This window comes from Bubalus kerabau, chromosome 17 (genome assembly GCF_029407905.1).
Source record: "Bubalus kerabau isolate K-KA32 ecotype Philippines breed swamp buffalo chromosome 17, PCC_UOA_SB_1v2, whole genome shotgun sequence".
Lineage (NCBI taxonomy): Eukaryota > Metazoa > Chordata > Mammalia > Artiodactyla > Bovidae > Bubalus > Bubalus kerabau.
The window spans coordinates 49,641,637-49,655,057 of record NC_073640.1 but is presented as its reverse complement, the minus strand read 5'-3'; the positions used below and the strand labels follow the sequence as shown (position 1 = coordinate 49,655,057).

General features: G+C 56.6%; 2 protein-coding genes across 4 annotated transcripts in view; one reads left to right on the top strand and one right to left on the bottom strand.

Moving 5' to 3' along the window:
- The first annotated feature begins 13 nt into the window (after positions 1-13).
- Positions 14-2,674, top strand: IGFLR1 (IGF like family receptor 1). Its single transcript, XM_055553567.1, has 5 exons — positions 14-241; positions 649-871; positions 1,331-1,515; positions 1,831-2,218; positions 2,301-2,674. The coding sequence occupies exons 1-5, from the start codon at positions 164-166 to the stop codon at positions 2,645-2,647; spliced, it is 1,221 nt and encodes a 406-aa protein (XP_055409542.1). The 5' UTR covers positions 14-163; the 3' UTR covers positions 2,648-2,674.
- A 524-nt stretch (positions 2,675-3,198) lies between these two features.
- The window catches only part of KMT2B (lysine methyltransferase 2B), a 20,602-nt gene continuing 10,379 nt past the window's right edge, over positions 3,199-13,421 (bottom strand). For 2 of the 3 annotated variants that reach the window (XM_055553562.1, XM_055553563.1), the window contains 15 exons: positions 12,661-12,819; positions 12,299-12,446; positions 12,137-12,215; positions 11,859-12,019; positions 10,647-10,874; positions 9,257-10,565; positions 9,085-9,174; positions 8,898-9,007; positions 5,157-5,294; positions 4,999-5,073; positions 4,719-4,896; positions 4,309-4,416; positions 4,108-4,191; positions 3,868-3,997; positions 3,199-3,777 (listed from right to left, as the gene is read on the bottom strand). In XM_055553562.1, coding sequence (XP_055409537.1) covers positions 3,502-3,777; positions 3,868-3,997; positions 4,108-4,191; positions 4,309-4,416; positions 4,719-4,896; positions 4,999-5,073; positions 5,157-5,294; positions 8,898-9,007; positions 9,085-9,174; positions 9,257-10,565; positions 10,647-10,874; positions 11,859-12,019; positions 12,137-12,215; positions 12,299-12,446; positions 12,661-12,819 — 3,273 coding nt within the window. In that variant the 3' untranslated portion in view covers positions 3,199-3,501. The remainder of the gene's footprint in view (positions 3,778-3,867; positions 3,998-4,107; positions 4,192-4,308; positions 4,417-4,718; positions 4,897-4,998; positions 5,074-5,156; positions 5,295-8,897; positions 9,008-9,084; positions 9,175-9,256; positions 10,566-10,646; positions 10,875-11,858; positions 12,020-12,136; positions 12,216-12,298; positions 12,447-12,660; positions 12,820-13,421) is intronic. The other variant, XM_055553561.1, reaches the window with a different exon arrangement.

The following is a 13,421-nucleotide window of genomic DNA, read 5'->3' as shown; positions in this document are numbered from 1 at the left end:
CACATCTGGTGAAAAGGGGAAGTGGGTCCGGGCTCTGGCCACAACCTCAGCCAAGGAACTTCCAACAACAGAGGCAAAAGCAGAACACCCAGGGTCCCAGAAATCCCCAAGTGGGACTGGATAGGTGGGGCTGCCTTTGTGCTGGAAACTTCACATCTGGCTGATGACTCTCGAGGGAGATGCTTGGTTGCAGCAGGTTGGAGGACTCCTAATCTGGAGGAGATTATGGTTAGGAGCTAAGGTAAGGTTGCTGGGCATTGGGTGGGAGTGTGTAGTGGGTGAGGATTGGGTCCTCCATGCCCACTGCCCCGCGATTGAAGTAGGTATTCTATGCCAGATACTGTTCTAAATGCTTTACTTTCAGTCATAGTTTTACTTCTCCAGTTACTCTATGAGACAGGTTACTATTATTATCCCATTTTACAGATGGGAAAAGAGGGCAGGAAGATGGCAGAGATAGGTTATAAATCCACGCAATCTGGCTCTTGAGTCCTCGCTCTAGCGATCTCAAGGCCTTATGGCCTTTCTGATAACCGGCCAGGAGTTGGACTAGGGGCTGGGGGATAGATTCTTGGCTTCTGAAGGGGACTGAGGATCCTATGCCTCCACATCCACTGCTTCCTTCTTCTGCCCCGGTTTCCTGGCAAGTGCGGCAGAAGCGCTGTGGCAGGAAGTCGTGTGGTCAGGGGCCCCCAGATTGCAGGCTCCTCCCGGATGGGGCCCCTACGCCTCCTCCCGACTGCTGTGCTGCTCCTGGCCCAGGCGGCGCCTTGGGAGGCCTCTCAGCATTGCGGCCGCCTCGAGTACTGGAACCCTGACAACCGGTGCTGCGGCAGCTGCCTGCAGCGCTTCGGGCCGCCCCCTTGCTCGGGTGAGGAGAGGGGAACTGGGCGTTTGCATATGTTCGGGCGGAGTTAAAGGGTGATGGGGGCGGGGGGAGGGGCGAGGTCTGTGTGTTACGGCCTGTGAGGCTTGCTTCGGGGTAGGGGCGGTGGGTTGTGCGTAGACAAGTGAGGATGGGGCTAAGCCTGCAAAGGAGGGAGCTGTGTGGGTTAAGAAGGTCAAGGTGAAGGTGTGTGACCCATTAGGCGGGAACCGAGCAATGAGGAAGAAGTGGGCGGGACAATTTAAGGGGCGGGGCCTGGGTAGAGAGGGTTAGGAGGCTGCCTGAGATGATGTGGGGCGGGGATAGAGGTGGACACGTCCGCTGATAGGTTGGGTGAGTACCGTACAAGGGGCGGGGCCTGCAAGGATAGGGCATAGATGAAAGGGCGTAGCTAGCGCAGAGAAGGCCGGCTTGACAACAGCACGTGAGACTCTCTCCCACCAGACCTAGAGTTTTCGGAAAACTGCGGGCTGGATGATGCTGGCAATCACGTAATGCACCCCTTCCAAGAGTGTCCTCCTGGACAGTGCAATCGCAACAGCGCGGAGCTGTGTAGCCTTTGTGGCGGCGGAGCAACGGCACCCATTCCCTCGGGGAGCCGCGGCGGAACTGGGCGGCCCTGCCGAGAGGTACTGGTTAGGTTTCAGAGGGCCTGGGCAGGGGTGCAGCTTGAGGGAGCAGGGCGAGAACTGGAGGCATGACTTGGGATCGGATGGGTGGGGTCTTATTAAGGGAAGAGGAGTAGCTTAACTGAAGAGGGTAGGGATGGGGCCATGGTATCTGGAGATGGCTTGCTTGGGTTAAAGGAGTCGGGGGTTGCGGGGGGCGGGGGCTGGATCAGGCGGGGATGTGGACCCATTGAGGGATGTAAGGATGAGAGGTTTGTGCTGAGGATTCAGAAGTAGGGCATGCCTCGCACTTTATTCCAACCCCTTGTTTTCCAGAAGCCTGTCCCTAACAAAGAGCCCTGCCCACTGACACCTGGAAAATCGAGCATCCTTAGCTCCCAGGAGCCCAGCTCACCAGCGATTCCCAGTGTTTCGTGGACTTCTGAGCACAAAGCCCCTCAGCAAGCCTGGCCGAGTTTGAGTTTTGCCCTGTTCCTAGTGCTGGTCCTGCTCGTGACCTCAGCCATAATCCTGCTTGCCCTGCAAAGGCACCACCGTCGCCTCGACCAAGGGAAAGCAGTCCAACACCCGTATCCTAGCTTGGTTTGCAGCGACCTTGACACCCACACCCGCTTCTTGCACTTGTCCTCTCCAGCCTCCCTGGAGACTTCAGAGGCAAGGGACTCATGGAAGGAGGTCTCTCTGTCTCCAGTCCTAGGCAGGGGTTAGTTGAGGATACACCAAGGATGGGGAGGTGGACTGGAAGCTTGCACTCCCCCTACCTCACCCCTCACTTTGTCTCCCAGAGATGCCAAGCCTGGAGTCACAGCCCCTGTCTCGCCTCCTGGATGAGCTGGAGGTGCTGGAGGAGCTGATCCTGTTGCTGGACCCTGAGCCTGGGCCAGGTGGGAGGATGGCCTGTGGCACCACTCGACACCTGGCTGCAAGATACGGACTGCCTGCTGCCTGGTCCACTTTCGCCTACTCACTGCGGCCCAATCGCTCACCTCTGAGGGCTCTGATTGAGATGGTGGTGGCGCGGGAGCCCTCTGCTTCTCTGGGCCAGCTTGGCACACACCTGGCCCAGATAGGGAGGGCAGATGCACTGCAGGTGCTGTCCAAACTTGGCTCATCAGGGGCTTGCCTGGCCTAGTATTCAATAAAGTTTCTATTGAAGTAAGTGCTGCTGTCTCCGGGCCTCATGAAGAGCCCTCTTAAAACAGTATGAATTAGGAATTCCTGGCAGCACAGTAGTTCCAACTCTGCATTTCCACTACAAGGTGCCTGGGTTTGATTTCCCATCAGGAAACTAGGATCTTGCATGCCGCTCCCCATCCTCAAAGCCTTAATTGGGCCAAAACCCAACAGATATCCTGATTCCCCTTCTAATCCCACCCCCACAGAATGGGCCAATCCCACCTCACAAGACCAGCTGTGGGTTACCTCTGGGCAACCAGGGTCCCCTCTAAGAAAAGGCCCTGCTCCCCCAGGAGAGTTCATCCACAAGGACTTAGTTCAATTCTAACCCAGAATAGGTATTGTATTTAGCTGAGCCTTCACAGACCCCACAATTCTAGTTCTGAAACATGCCCTCTTACCTACCTGTTCAGGCTGTCAGGTTTCCCTGGCTCAGGATGGATGTGGGGCACAGAGAAACAGGAGATCCTACCTGTCCCTAGCACCATACAAATGGAAGACCACCTCTCCAAACATTGACAGACTTTATTGTGGGGGGGTTCCCACCTGGGATCCCACCCCCTTAAATAAAAAAGTGCATAGAAAAGAAGGGATTTAGAAACTTTTGTACAATATCTACATCCTGGGCCCCCAGGGCAAGAAGGGGGCGATTGCTGGGTGGGCTGGAGGGGTGGAGGCAGGGCCCTCGCCACCTGCATGCCCACATCCACCCTGAACATGAGGGTGGGGGTGAGATGCTCTGGGAGGGACGAGGGAGCCCCCAGGCTAGGGGCAAGATGGCAGCGGGGGGAGTGGCAGGCAGCTACTGCTTCAGTTAAGGAAGCGACGGCAGCGCTTGGCGCCACAGTTGCAGGGCAGCTTGTTGCTGGCATCCTCAATGGGGAACTTGTAGTCATAGGTGAGCTCCTCACCACGCAGGATGCGGCGCAGGGCGAAGATGACGATGTGCTTCTGGCCCTCCACATGGATGACTCGAGAGAAGCAATTGGGCTCACACGAGTGGTTGATGAAGCGGGCGGCATTGCCATGCATGGTGGCGTCCACCACGTCAAAGTCATCCATGCGGAACATGTAGCACCCAATGCCCTACAGGGACAGGGTGGGGACGTCAGAGGCTCTGTTCCCATGGACCGCCCTGTTTCAGCTGCCTCATTCCCATGGCCTGGCAGAGCCTACCTTCCCATCATAGAACTTCTCCCGCTTGTCAGTCAGCACAGAGCGAATAACAATACCAGAGTACTCGATGACCATCTCGCCGGCATCGATGTTGCGCTTACAGAACAGGCCCCGCCCGTGGATGGCAGATCTGCAGGGTAGGATGGGCAAGGGGGAGGTCAGGGGGACAGAACCAAGGCAGCCCCTGACCAGGGCACCTGCCTGTCCACCCAGGGGCATCCTCCCCACAACCCCACGAACCTGTAGACACCCACAGCCTCTTTGGATGTCTTCTTGAGGTGGCGAAAGCGCATGGCCATGGGCAGCTCCAGACTGGTGGCACGTCTGGTGGGGGATGGCAGTGTCACACAGGCTGGTACCCAGAAATGACTTCTCTTGCCCTGATTATCCTCTTTTGGGCCCTTCCAGACCACCCCCAGCACCCTGGCCTGCCCCCCATACCTGGTTGACCTGAGCTGCACCTCGTCCTCTTCCTCGTCACAGGTGGCTCCCTCAGGAAGCACCCGGTGCTGGGAGGCCAGGAAGTTGAACATGTCAAAGGTGCACTTGCTGCAGGTGGGAGGGAGGAAAGGAGGGAGGTTCGTAGCCATTCTCTCAGGAAGATGCTACCCATCTATTCTTTGGCCTGGGCCTGCTGCTGGTGGGGCAGGAAGAATACTGCTACTATTGAAGACACAGCAAAAGGGAAGAGACGGGGTTCATTCTTCTGATGTGGTCTCCAGAACAACTTCTGGAGTAGCCTAGTGTCTTCTGCTCAGACCTCAGTTTCCAATCTGTGCAGACTGAATTTCCACCCTTGAGAACTCCTCTAGGGCTACCCGGACCCAGGTACCACACCGCAGACCTCTCACCGGAGATAGACCTCAGCGCGGGCTGCCCCATGGGGATTCAGGGGTGGCTCCTCCTGGCCCTCTCCCTGCTGGTGGTAGCGGAACTTGTAGTGCTGGCAGCGCTGAGCCCCAGGCAGCTGCTCTGCCAGGAAGATGACAGCATCGTGGTGGATGCCCAGGAGCCTTGCCCCACTCATTCCTGGGGAGTCAACGGTGAGGACACATCGGTCATGTCGGAGGCCCATCCTGTCAACTGGGAGTCATCCCAGCTCCCAGCATCCCTGTGGACCCCCTCAGTTACCACTGAAGGAGAGATGTCTGAGCCGGGCATGCCCTCGGGCCTCTTGCACCTTCTCAATCAGAGTTCTCCATGCCCCTGGGGAGAGGCCAGGGCCAGAGCTGTCAGGATAATGTGCTATGGAACATCTCCCCTCCCTGTCAACACTATCTCCAACTCACCTTCCAAGCTCTCTGCCTCCACGCTGAACCCATCCTCACTGCTGATCTCGAAACGCAGGTGTGGGCCAGCCCGTTTAGGGGCCTGGTTCTCTTTGTCCTCTGGGGATGGAGGCTCTTCCTCAGAGCTTGAAGCCTCACCTGGTCCCAGGGAGCAGATCAGAGTTGGGGAGTGTCACCCTTCCTTGACTCAAACACCCCTGGCTCCCCTCTGCCTTCCCTTCCTCCTTGGGTACAAGCACAGTTACTAGATTTAATGGCCTTCCTCTTGCAATATTTGCCCAATGAATCCTACAGAATGGACATTATTTCTTCTAAAGGGCCTACAGTCCCTTTTCTGTAGGACATGTTCACAGCTCACTCAAATTCAGTCTATCACAAATGCCCATCTACTCCTCATTCTTCTGAATCTCACACAAAATTTAAAATACTGGAGAACTATTTTGCACATGTGTTTTTTTAAGTGGGCTAGGGTTAGGGTTAGGGTTAGCTCAGTGGTAAAGAATCTGCCTGCCAAGCAGGAGACGCGTGTTCGATCCCTGGGTTGGGATGATCCTCTGGAGAAGGAAATGGCAACCCACTCCAGTATTCTTGTCTGGAAAATCCCATGGACACAGGAGCCTGCTGGAGTATAGTCCATGGGGTCACAAAAGAGGTAGACATGACTTACTGACTAAACAACAATTTTTTTATGTGCACCCCATTTCTGTAAAGATTACCAATACAGTATTATAGAAAGCCCATACTCACAGAATCAAGCATATGTACACTACGAGGGACTTCTCAAGGGCTAAAGAATTTAAAGCTAGAACAGACAGGCCTAGCTAACATAGATGATGTGGATGTGAGAAAGAGGAGAGTCAAGGACAACTCCAGGTGTGGAGTCTAAACAACTGGAAGGATACAACGGCTACTGACTGAGGCAGTAAAGGTAAGGGAGAAACAAGTTTGTAGTGAAAGTCAAGAACTCAGTTTAAGACACACTGAGTCAGAGATTCCTCTGAGAAAACCTCCCCTTTCAACTTGTGGCAGAGATGGCAGGCGGGCAGCAGGATATAGGAGACTGGCTAGCGATTTGGGAGCTATCAGAATTAGAGATGGGATTTAGAGCCAGGAAGATAGACAAGAGCACTCAGGGGTAAGTGGAGATAGAGAAGTCAAGGCCAGGGTCCTGGGACACACCAAAGTTGACAGGCTACAACAATGAGCCACAACCAGAGGGGAGGAGAGGGCTGGAAGCCAGGAAAGGACACGCTTCAAGGAGGGAGGGATCCGTGCACCAAATGCTATTGGCTCAAGCAGGATGTGAACTAAGGCCCGACCACTGTACCTAGGATGAGTGGGATGGGGGCAAATGTTTTGAATGGAGCACATTTTAGGAGAGGCAGGGCTCACATGGCCATACTTTCTTCCCACATAACTTCTTTGGGCCAACCTGCCCATATGCCCACCCTCTGGCCCTAAGCAAGACTAAACCTAACTCTTGCTGTGTGACCCACATCATCTCCAAGCCTCCAAGTGCCCCAGGGTCCTTCTCTGACTTCTTCCGCCTTTCTCCACCCTCACTTCCATTCTGTTCCCTGAACACAACTACACAGACCAGTCTGTAGACAGAGGCCTCGCCCAGGCACTCTCTCACTGGCTTCTTTCTCACAGCGCTCATTCTAAGCTGAAGTGCACTTGCTAATTACATGTCGGTTTCCTCTAGCAAAATGTGTCTGGTCCCTATGGGCAGGGACCTGTCTGTCACGGTCACTACCACTTCCTTACGCCATCTCTGACCCCTGTAAGTAGCCTTTCACCTAAACAGTCTCAGTCTACTTCATTCCACTTCCTTACTCAGCAGTTGAGCTCTACATAATGGAGAAAATCCACACATCCCAACAGGACTGGGGCCACAAGAAATTCTGTGCCTTGGGCTGCTCAATTACCAGCTTACTCGGCTGGAGCCCACTCCCTCTCCCCCTGCCCTCCATGACCAGCAGAGCACTGCCCTTCCAGCTTCACTGAGTCCATCAGCCAGAACTGCTTCAAGTGCCCCATCCTGCATCCTGATGTCTCATTATCTCTGCAAGTACAGGCATAACTCGGAGATATTGCGGGTTCGGTTCCGGACCACCGCATTAGGGTAAATACTGAAATAAAGCAAGTCAACAAATCTTTTGGGTTTCCCAGGGCATATAAAAGTTATGTTTACACTACATTGTAGTCTCTTAAAAGTGCAACAGCCTTATGGCTAAAAAAACAATGTACATACCTTAATCATCACTAAAATATGCTAACCATCATCTGAGCTTTCAGCAAGTTGTAATCTTCTTGCAATAGTAACAGCAAAGATCACTGATCACAGATCACCGTAACAGATAATGAAAAAGTTTGAAGTATTATGAAAATTACCAAAGTGTGACACGGAGACACAAAGTGAGCAAATACTGTTGGAAAAATGACACTGATAAGACTTGCTCCATGCAGGGTTTCCACAAACCTTCAATTTGTAAAAAATGTGATAACTGAAGGGCAATAAAACGAGATATGCCTGTACACCTTCCTCGTGTCCTTCTCTCTGTCTCAGGGGTCTCCAATTCAAACCTGACTGCCACACCTCCTCCCACCTCCTTTTCCATCCATGAGTCCCATTCAACTTCCTTCTTGCCTTTGCTTTCACAGCCCTCACACAAAACCCCTCTAAGTCTGTCCCACCCTCTCCCCCAACCCAAGACTCTCAGCGGAGCTTTTTGGTGAGGTGCCTGGGCTTTGTTCTGGCTTCCTCATCACCCACTGTCTTCAGTTTTGGACTCGGACACAACCTCTTCCCCACCCTGTGCTACCTGCACAGACAGTACACCCTTCCCAGACCCCATGTGCATGGTGGCCTCTGCAGCAGTTGGCATGGCTGTTCCCAGACCCCATGTGCATGGTGGCCTCTGCAGCAGTTGGCATGGCTGTTCCCAGACCCCATGTGCATGGTGGCCTCTGCAGCAGTTGGCATGGCTGTTCCCAGACCCCATGTGCATGGTGGCCTCTGCAGCAGTTGGCATGGCTGTTCCCAGACCCCATGTGCATGGTGGCCTCTGCAGCAGTTGGCATGGCTGTTCCCAGACCCCATGTGCATGGTGGCCTCTGCAGCAGTTGGCATGGCTGTTCCCAGACCCCATGTGCATGGTGGCCTCTGCAGCAGTTGGCATGGCTGTTCCCAGACCCCATGTGCATGGTGGCCTCTGCAGCAGTTGGCATGGCTGTTCCCAGACCCCATGTGCATGGTGGCCTCTGCAGCAGTTGGGATGGCTGTTTCCAGACCCCATGTGCATGGTGGCCTCTGCAGTAGTTGGGATGGCTGACTACTGCCTTCCCTGAGCCTCTGGACACCACTCTCCTCTGACTTCCCTACTGCTCTTGCCCTTCCTCTGGGTCTCAAGTGGGCTGAACCCTTTCTGAATGATCCCAAGAATCCCATCTTTGGCTTTACTAGGTACCTAACCCTCTGACCCTGGCACACGAAGTTCTGAAGCCCTTCCTTGACCTCTTGGGGACACTGGACAGGCATGTGTCTGTTTCTGCCACAGGCCACAAGCTTCTAAGGGTATCTCTGCAACCCTAGCACCCCACCTCAAACTTGTATCCACGTTGAGTGTGCAATGTGCAACACCCAGGGAGTGTTTAAAGTGGACCAATTGTGTATGTCAGTTACTCAGCTGAGACAAGAATGGGGGAGGGACGCAGTGAGAGGGAGAGGCTGGTCCTTACCTGAGTAGTGGTGCCACTGGGACTCAAGCAGCAGGTCAGGGGGACCATCAGGGGCCCGGGGAGGACCACCTTCGGGAAGTGGCAGCAGAGGGGACCGGTCCTGAAGGGGCCTGTGAGAAGAGACCTGTCAGAAGGAGGAAAGGACAGCAGTACCAGAGCCTCCAGGGAAAGGAGGCTGGCCACTCACCTCGGGGTTTCCTCCGCAGTGAGCTCCCCAGGATCATCCAGGTCGAGAACTCCACGCACGGTGGGCGTTTTCATCCTCACTCGGCTGAACCTGGGGTAGGGGCACCATAAGAAGGCTGAGTGCCTTCCCCTGCCCACCTCTCTCCCACTCCACAGCCTGGCCACTCACTCACCCACTGCCACAAGGCCCTGGACCCTGGGGGGGGTCCTCCAAGGACTCTCCATCTTCCTCCAGCCGGGGAGTCTTGCTTGGTGGAGGCGCTGGTGGAGAACGGCCAGAGAAGGTGGACACCCTTTTGACACGGATGGCCTGGCGGGGCGGGCTGGGGGGCCCACTGCTCAATACCAGCGTCAATGGAGGGGGGGGTGGGGGTGGGGCAGGGCGGACCACCCCTACCACTGGCAACACACCCAGCAGGGGTCCTGGGGGCAGAGTCCAGGAAGCGGGGGCCGTAGGGGGCATGGGAGGGGGCAGAGGCGGTGGCTTCACTGGGGCTGAGACAGGTTCACCCTCCCCCGCCATCTTTACAAACACCTGCCCCAGCTTGTTGACGAGGATGATCTTGGATGCGGCAGGTTTCGGGGGCTCAGGGGCAGGGCCCAGGCTCAACACCCGGACCCCTGGGGGTCCAGGGAGCCAGGCAAACGTCCGGGTGGGGTCAGCTGGGTTAGGGGGCAGGCCCTGAGGGGGCTGGCTGCCGTTGGCCAGGGGAGGTGCTGGGGGAAGGGGCTCCTCTCTGGGTCCAGCACCGCCCTCCCCAGGGCCCCCTAGGTTCTTCAACACAAAATCCACAATTTCTGACGGCAAGTCCTCGGGAGGTCGGGCCCTGTCCCCCGCAGCCCCGATGACCCCCGCCCGGCCTGCTCCTGGCCCTGAAGGAGGAGTCCCCTGGCCCCGAGGCTGCTGGACTGCCTCGGCCTCGCTGTCGGTGCCATCATCCACTCCGTCCAGCTGTTCAATGCGGGGGGCTCCGGGGAGGGCTCCGGGGAGGGCACCAGGGGCCAGGGCAGGGCCGGACACCACAGTCACAGGGAAGTGGACGTAGTGGGGCGTGGGGCCGGCCTCCTCCTCTGAGCTGTCCCCCGGGCCCCCGTGGCTGCTCCCCCCGGCCCCCGCAGCCACGATCTCTTCCTGGAAGGGCTCAGTCCCCAGCAGGCTGGCCGCAAAGTCCAGGTCAGCAGCACTCAGTCCTGACACCACCTCCATGTCCTCAAAGTCTGGGCCCAGGTCTTCAGGGGGTGGTGGAGGAGACGGGGCCCGGCTTGGGGGAGCCAGCTCCCCTGAGGTAGGTGTGAGGGCTCTAACGACTGAGGTAGGAGGGGGCACCCTGAGCTGAGGAGAGGTTCTGAGAGGGGGAGAGGCCCGCCGTGAAGGTGGCAGCCTGGAAGCCAGAGGGCTGGGGCGACGGGAGCGTCTCGGGGGAGCTGGGAAGTCCGGGTCTCCCACCGTAGGGATGTGGTGGGTCAGAGAAGATGGACTTCCTGTGGGGGGAAGGGTCGGTGTCAGCCAGGAGTTCCTGCCTCACCCTGCCCCACCCCTCCCCAGGACTTCCAGGTACACACCAGGGGAGGGCAGGGGTCCAAAGGACACACCCCCCAAGGGCCTCCGGGATGGTGAGTAGTTGGGCACTTTGATTCGAGCCCCCGAGAAGGAGCGGGGGGCTGGAGGAGGGGCGCTGCTTGGATCCAGCCGAGGTGGGGGGTCCGGATTCTGAACGGGTGGGTGGTGCTCAGGAGCTCTAGGGATAAGGGCATCTGTATCTGGCAGGGGGTCCACATGATCTGGGGGCTCTAGAGAGGCAAGAGAATGGGATTGTGGGTGGCGGGGGCTCCTTGTGAAAGCCTCTGCTCACACACCTTTCATTCTTTTGAGGCACCCACACCTCTCTCTGGCCCTTGACCTGGGCACAAGGTGTTTGCGTTCCCAGTCATGGCCCAGGTCTCAAACCTCTCTGACTTCTGCAAAACCTCCCCATACACCTGGCTCAGAGTCCCTTTGTGACCCATCCTTTGCCATTTCCTCACTTCCTGGATGCCTGCTGTTCCCTCCCAGATTCAGGCCCCACGCAGGGTACTGCCCTCCCTCCAGCACGGCCAGCCCTACCACCTTCCTACTTGTGCTGCACATCCCAGCCACATCAAACGCATCCACCCCATCCTGGCGCTTGCGGTGCCCCATTACCTGGCTCCACCCAATCTGTACAAGCTGATCTCTGCTGCCTCCTCCCAATACTCCTGTGTTTCCAGCCAGGATGGCCGTACCCTCTTTCCATGTGTGCTCCAACCCAGAACAAACACCTTGCCCACAAGCACGATCCACATCTCTCCCTCCTCCCACTGGGCCCACCAGGACCTCTCTCTCTACCAGTCCTTGAGCCCATTCTGTGCTTCCAAGGTGTCAGTTTGGGAAATGAGCAGATCTAGGGTTGAATCCTGGCTCCACCACTATGCCCTTTCTAGGATGTACAAAGGAGCTTTTCCCTTTTTCAAGGGGCTGTGGGGAGCATAACACAAGCACAGAGCCCCAAGTCAGGTGGCCATAAATGCTCCTTACATTTGTCCAGAAGCTGCCACCCTCACAAGCAGTTAGGGCGCACCTACCTCTCTCCTCACTTCCTGGCATGAAGTTAATCTTAAGCTACCACCACCACAACAAACAGAACAATGGCAAACATCCTGGGATTCCATTAGGGCACAGGAGAACAACGCTTGATGGGTAGCTGTTTGCGGAGCGCAGCACTCAGGGAGGAAAACGCGTGCGCTCCAAGGCCGTACCTGAGCAAGGGGCAGGACTGTGCACAATGGTCTGGTTCTCTTCTGCTGCCTCCAGATGAACCGGCTCTTCCCTCGGCCCCCATGGCCGATACTCCAGGATCCGGCACCGATACCAGCAGCGCCGCCGAGCATCCACTGTGCTCCAGTACAGACGGGAGCACCTGGGGCGGGGGAGGTGGGGGAAGGTGGCGTGTGGGACAAAAGGGTCAGGACAACCTGGGAAACAAGATCCAGCCCTGGAAGCCCCCAGCCCCACCAACGCCCCTTGGGTTGCTCACTGGTAGCCAATGGGGAAGAGCCGTCCCTCACAGTCTGAGAGGTCAGACAGAGTGCCCAAGGAGTCGATCCGGATGGAGCCTATGGTACAGGTGGGTGGGAGAGGTCAGGAGAGCGGGCCTAGGCAGGGTCAGGAAGATGAGGGGAGAAAGCAAGCTGCTTACCAATGAGTACATTGATGGCATCAGGTTCAAGCCCCGTCAAGAACTTTCGCTTGAAATTGATGCCCTCAAAGTCCACGTAGACTCGGCGGAGAACATCAAAACCGTCAGGGTTCACGATCTCCTGGGAGGTGGGTGGCAAATGGGGTTGCTGGATTGGTGAGGGGGTGAGGGGGATGTGAGGGAAGGCTCACTCCAGAGACCGGTCAGTCAAGGGGCTTGACTAAAGCACTGGGGGCGGAGGGTAAGGGAACAAGGGAGAGACACTAAGAGGCAGCTGGGTGAGGCCCGAGGGGCTACGGGGCTCCCTGAGAGGAAGGAGAGAGCGAGCAGTGGGGCACTGTGTCCCCAAGGTGAGGGCCCACCTTGCCATCCAACAGGTCTGTGTGCTTCTGGCAGAATACTTTCTTGTCATCCTGGAAGATGCAGTAGCTGGCCCGGGCGCACATGAAGTGGAAGTTGCTGAGGCAGGAGGAAAGGCAGCAGCCCACTGTGGCACCAGGCTTCAGGCAGAGTTCACAGCGCTATGGGCAGAAGGGGCTGCTAAGCGAGGAAGCCAGGGCCTGACACCCAGCATTGCTGTCCTCAAAGACTCCTTGGGCCCCTGCCGAGCCTAGCACCTCACAGAACAACAGCACATTACTCCCCACCAGTGGCATCCAGGCCCAGGCATACATCAAAACAAGCGCAGACTCCTTGAAACAGTTGCAGCAGGAAGAAAAACAACAGGAGCTAAGGTTTCCTCACGCTGTTCTAACGCGGAGCCTGTATTACTTCACTGAACCCTCGCATCTGCCCACTGTGGCAGGTCTCTCTCATCCTGCTTCCTGAGGGTGAGCTGGCGGCACCCCACAGAGGGGGGGTTCCCATGCAGTACCTCACCTCACAGGGATGGAGTAAGAGGTAAATGCCACACAAGCTTAGTAACAGGCGATCATCTAACTTTTAGTCTCGTAGGCTTCAGCCCCACATTAATCCAGAGAGCACAAATAGGAAAAGACTTGCTTTAGCTGCAGCACTAGAGTCCTGGACAGCCAGAAGAGGCACCAAGGACAAGCTGTGGCAGAGACCGTGAAACCAGAGCTGTCTCTACTGGAGTCGGGCCCCACCCCAGCCCCCGAGAACT

Coding starts and splice junctions, on each gene's coding strand:
- IGFLR1 (XM_055553567.1), top strand. CDS start 164: ATGACTCTCGAGGGAGATGCTTGGTTGCAGCAGGTTGGAGGACTCCTA. Junction 872..1,330: donor CGGGCCGCCCCCTTGCTCGG/GTGAGGAGAGGG, acceptor CTCTCCCACCAG/ACCTAGAGTTTTCGGAAAAC. Junction 1,516..1,830: donor CTGGGCGGCCCTGCCGAGAG/GTACTGGTTAGG, acceptor CTTGTTTTCCAG/AAGCCTGTCCCTAACAAAGA.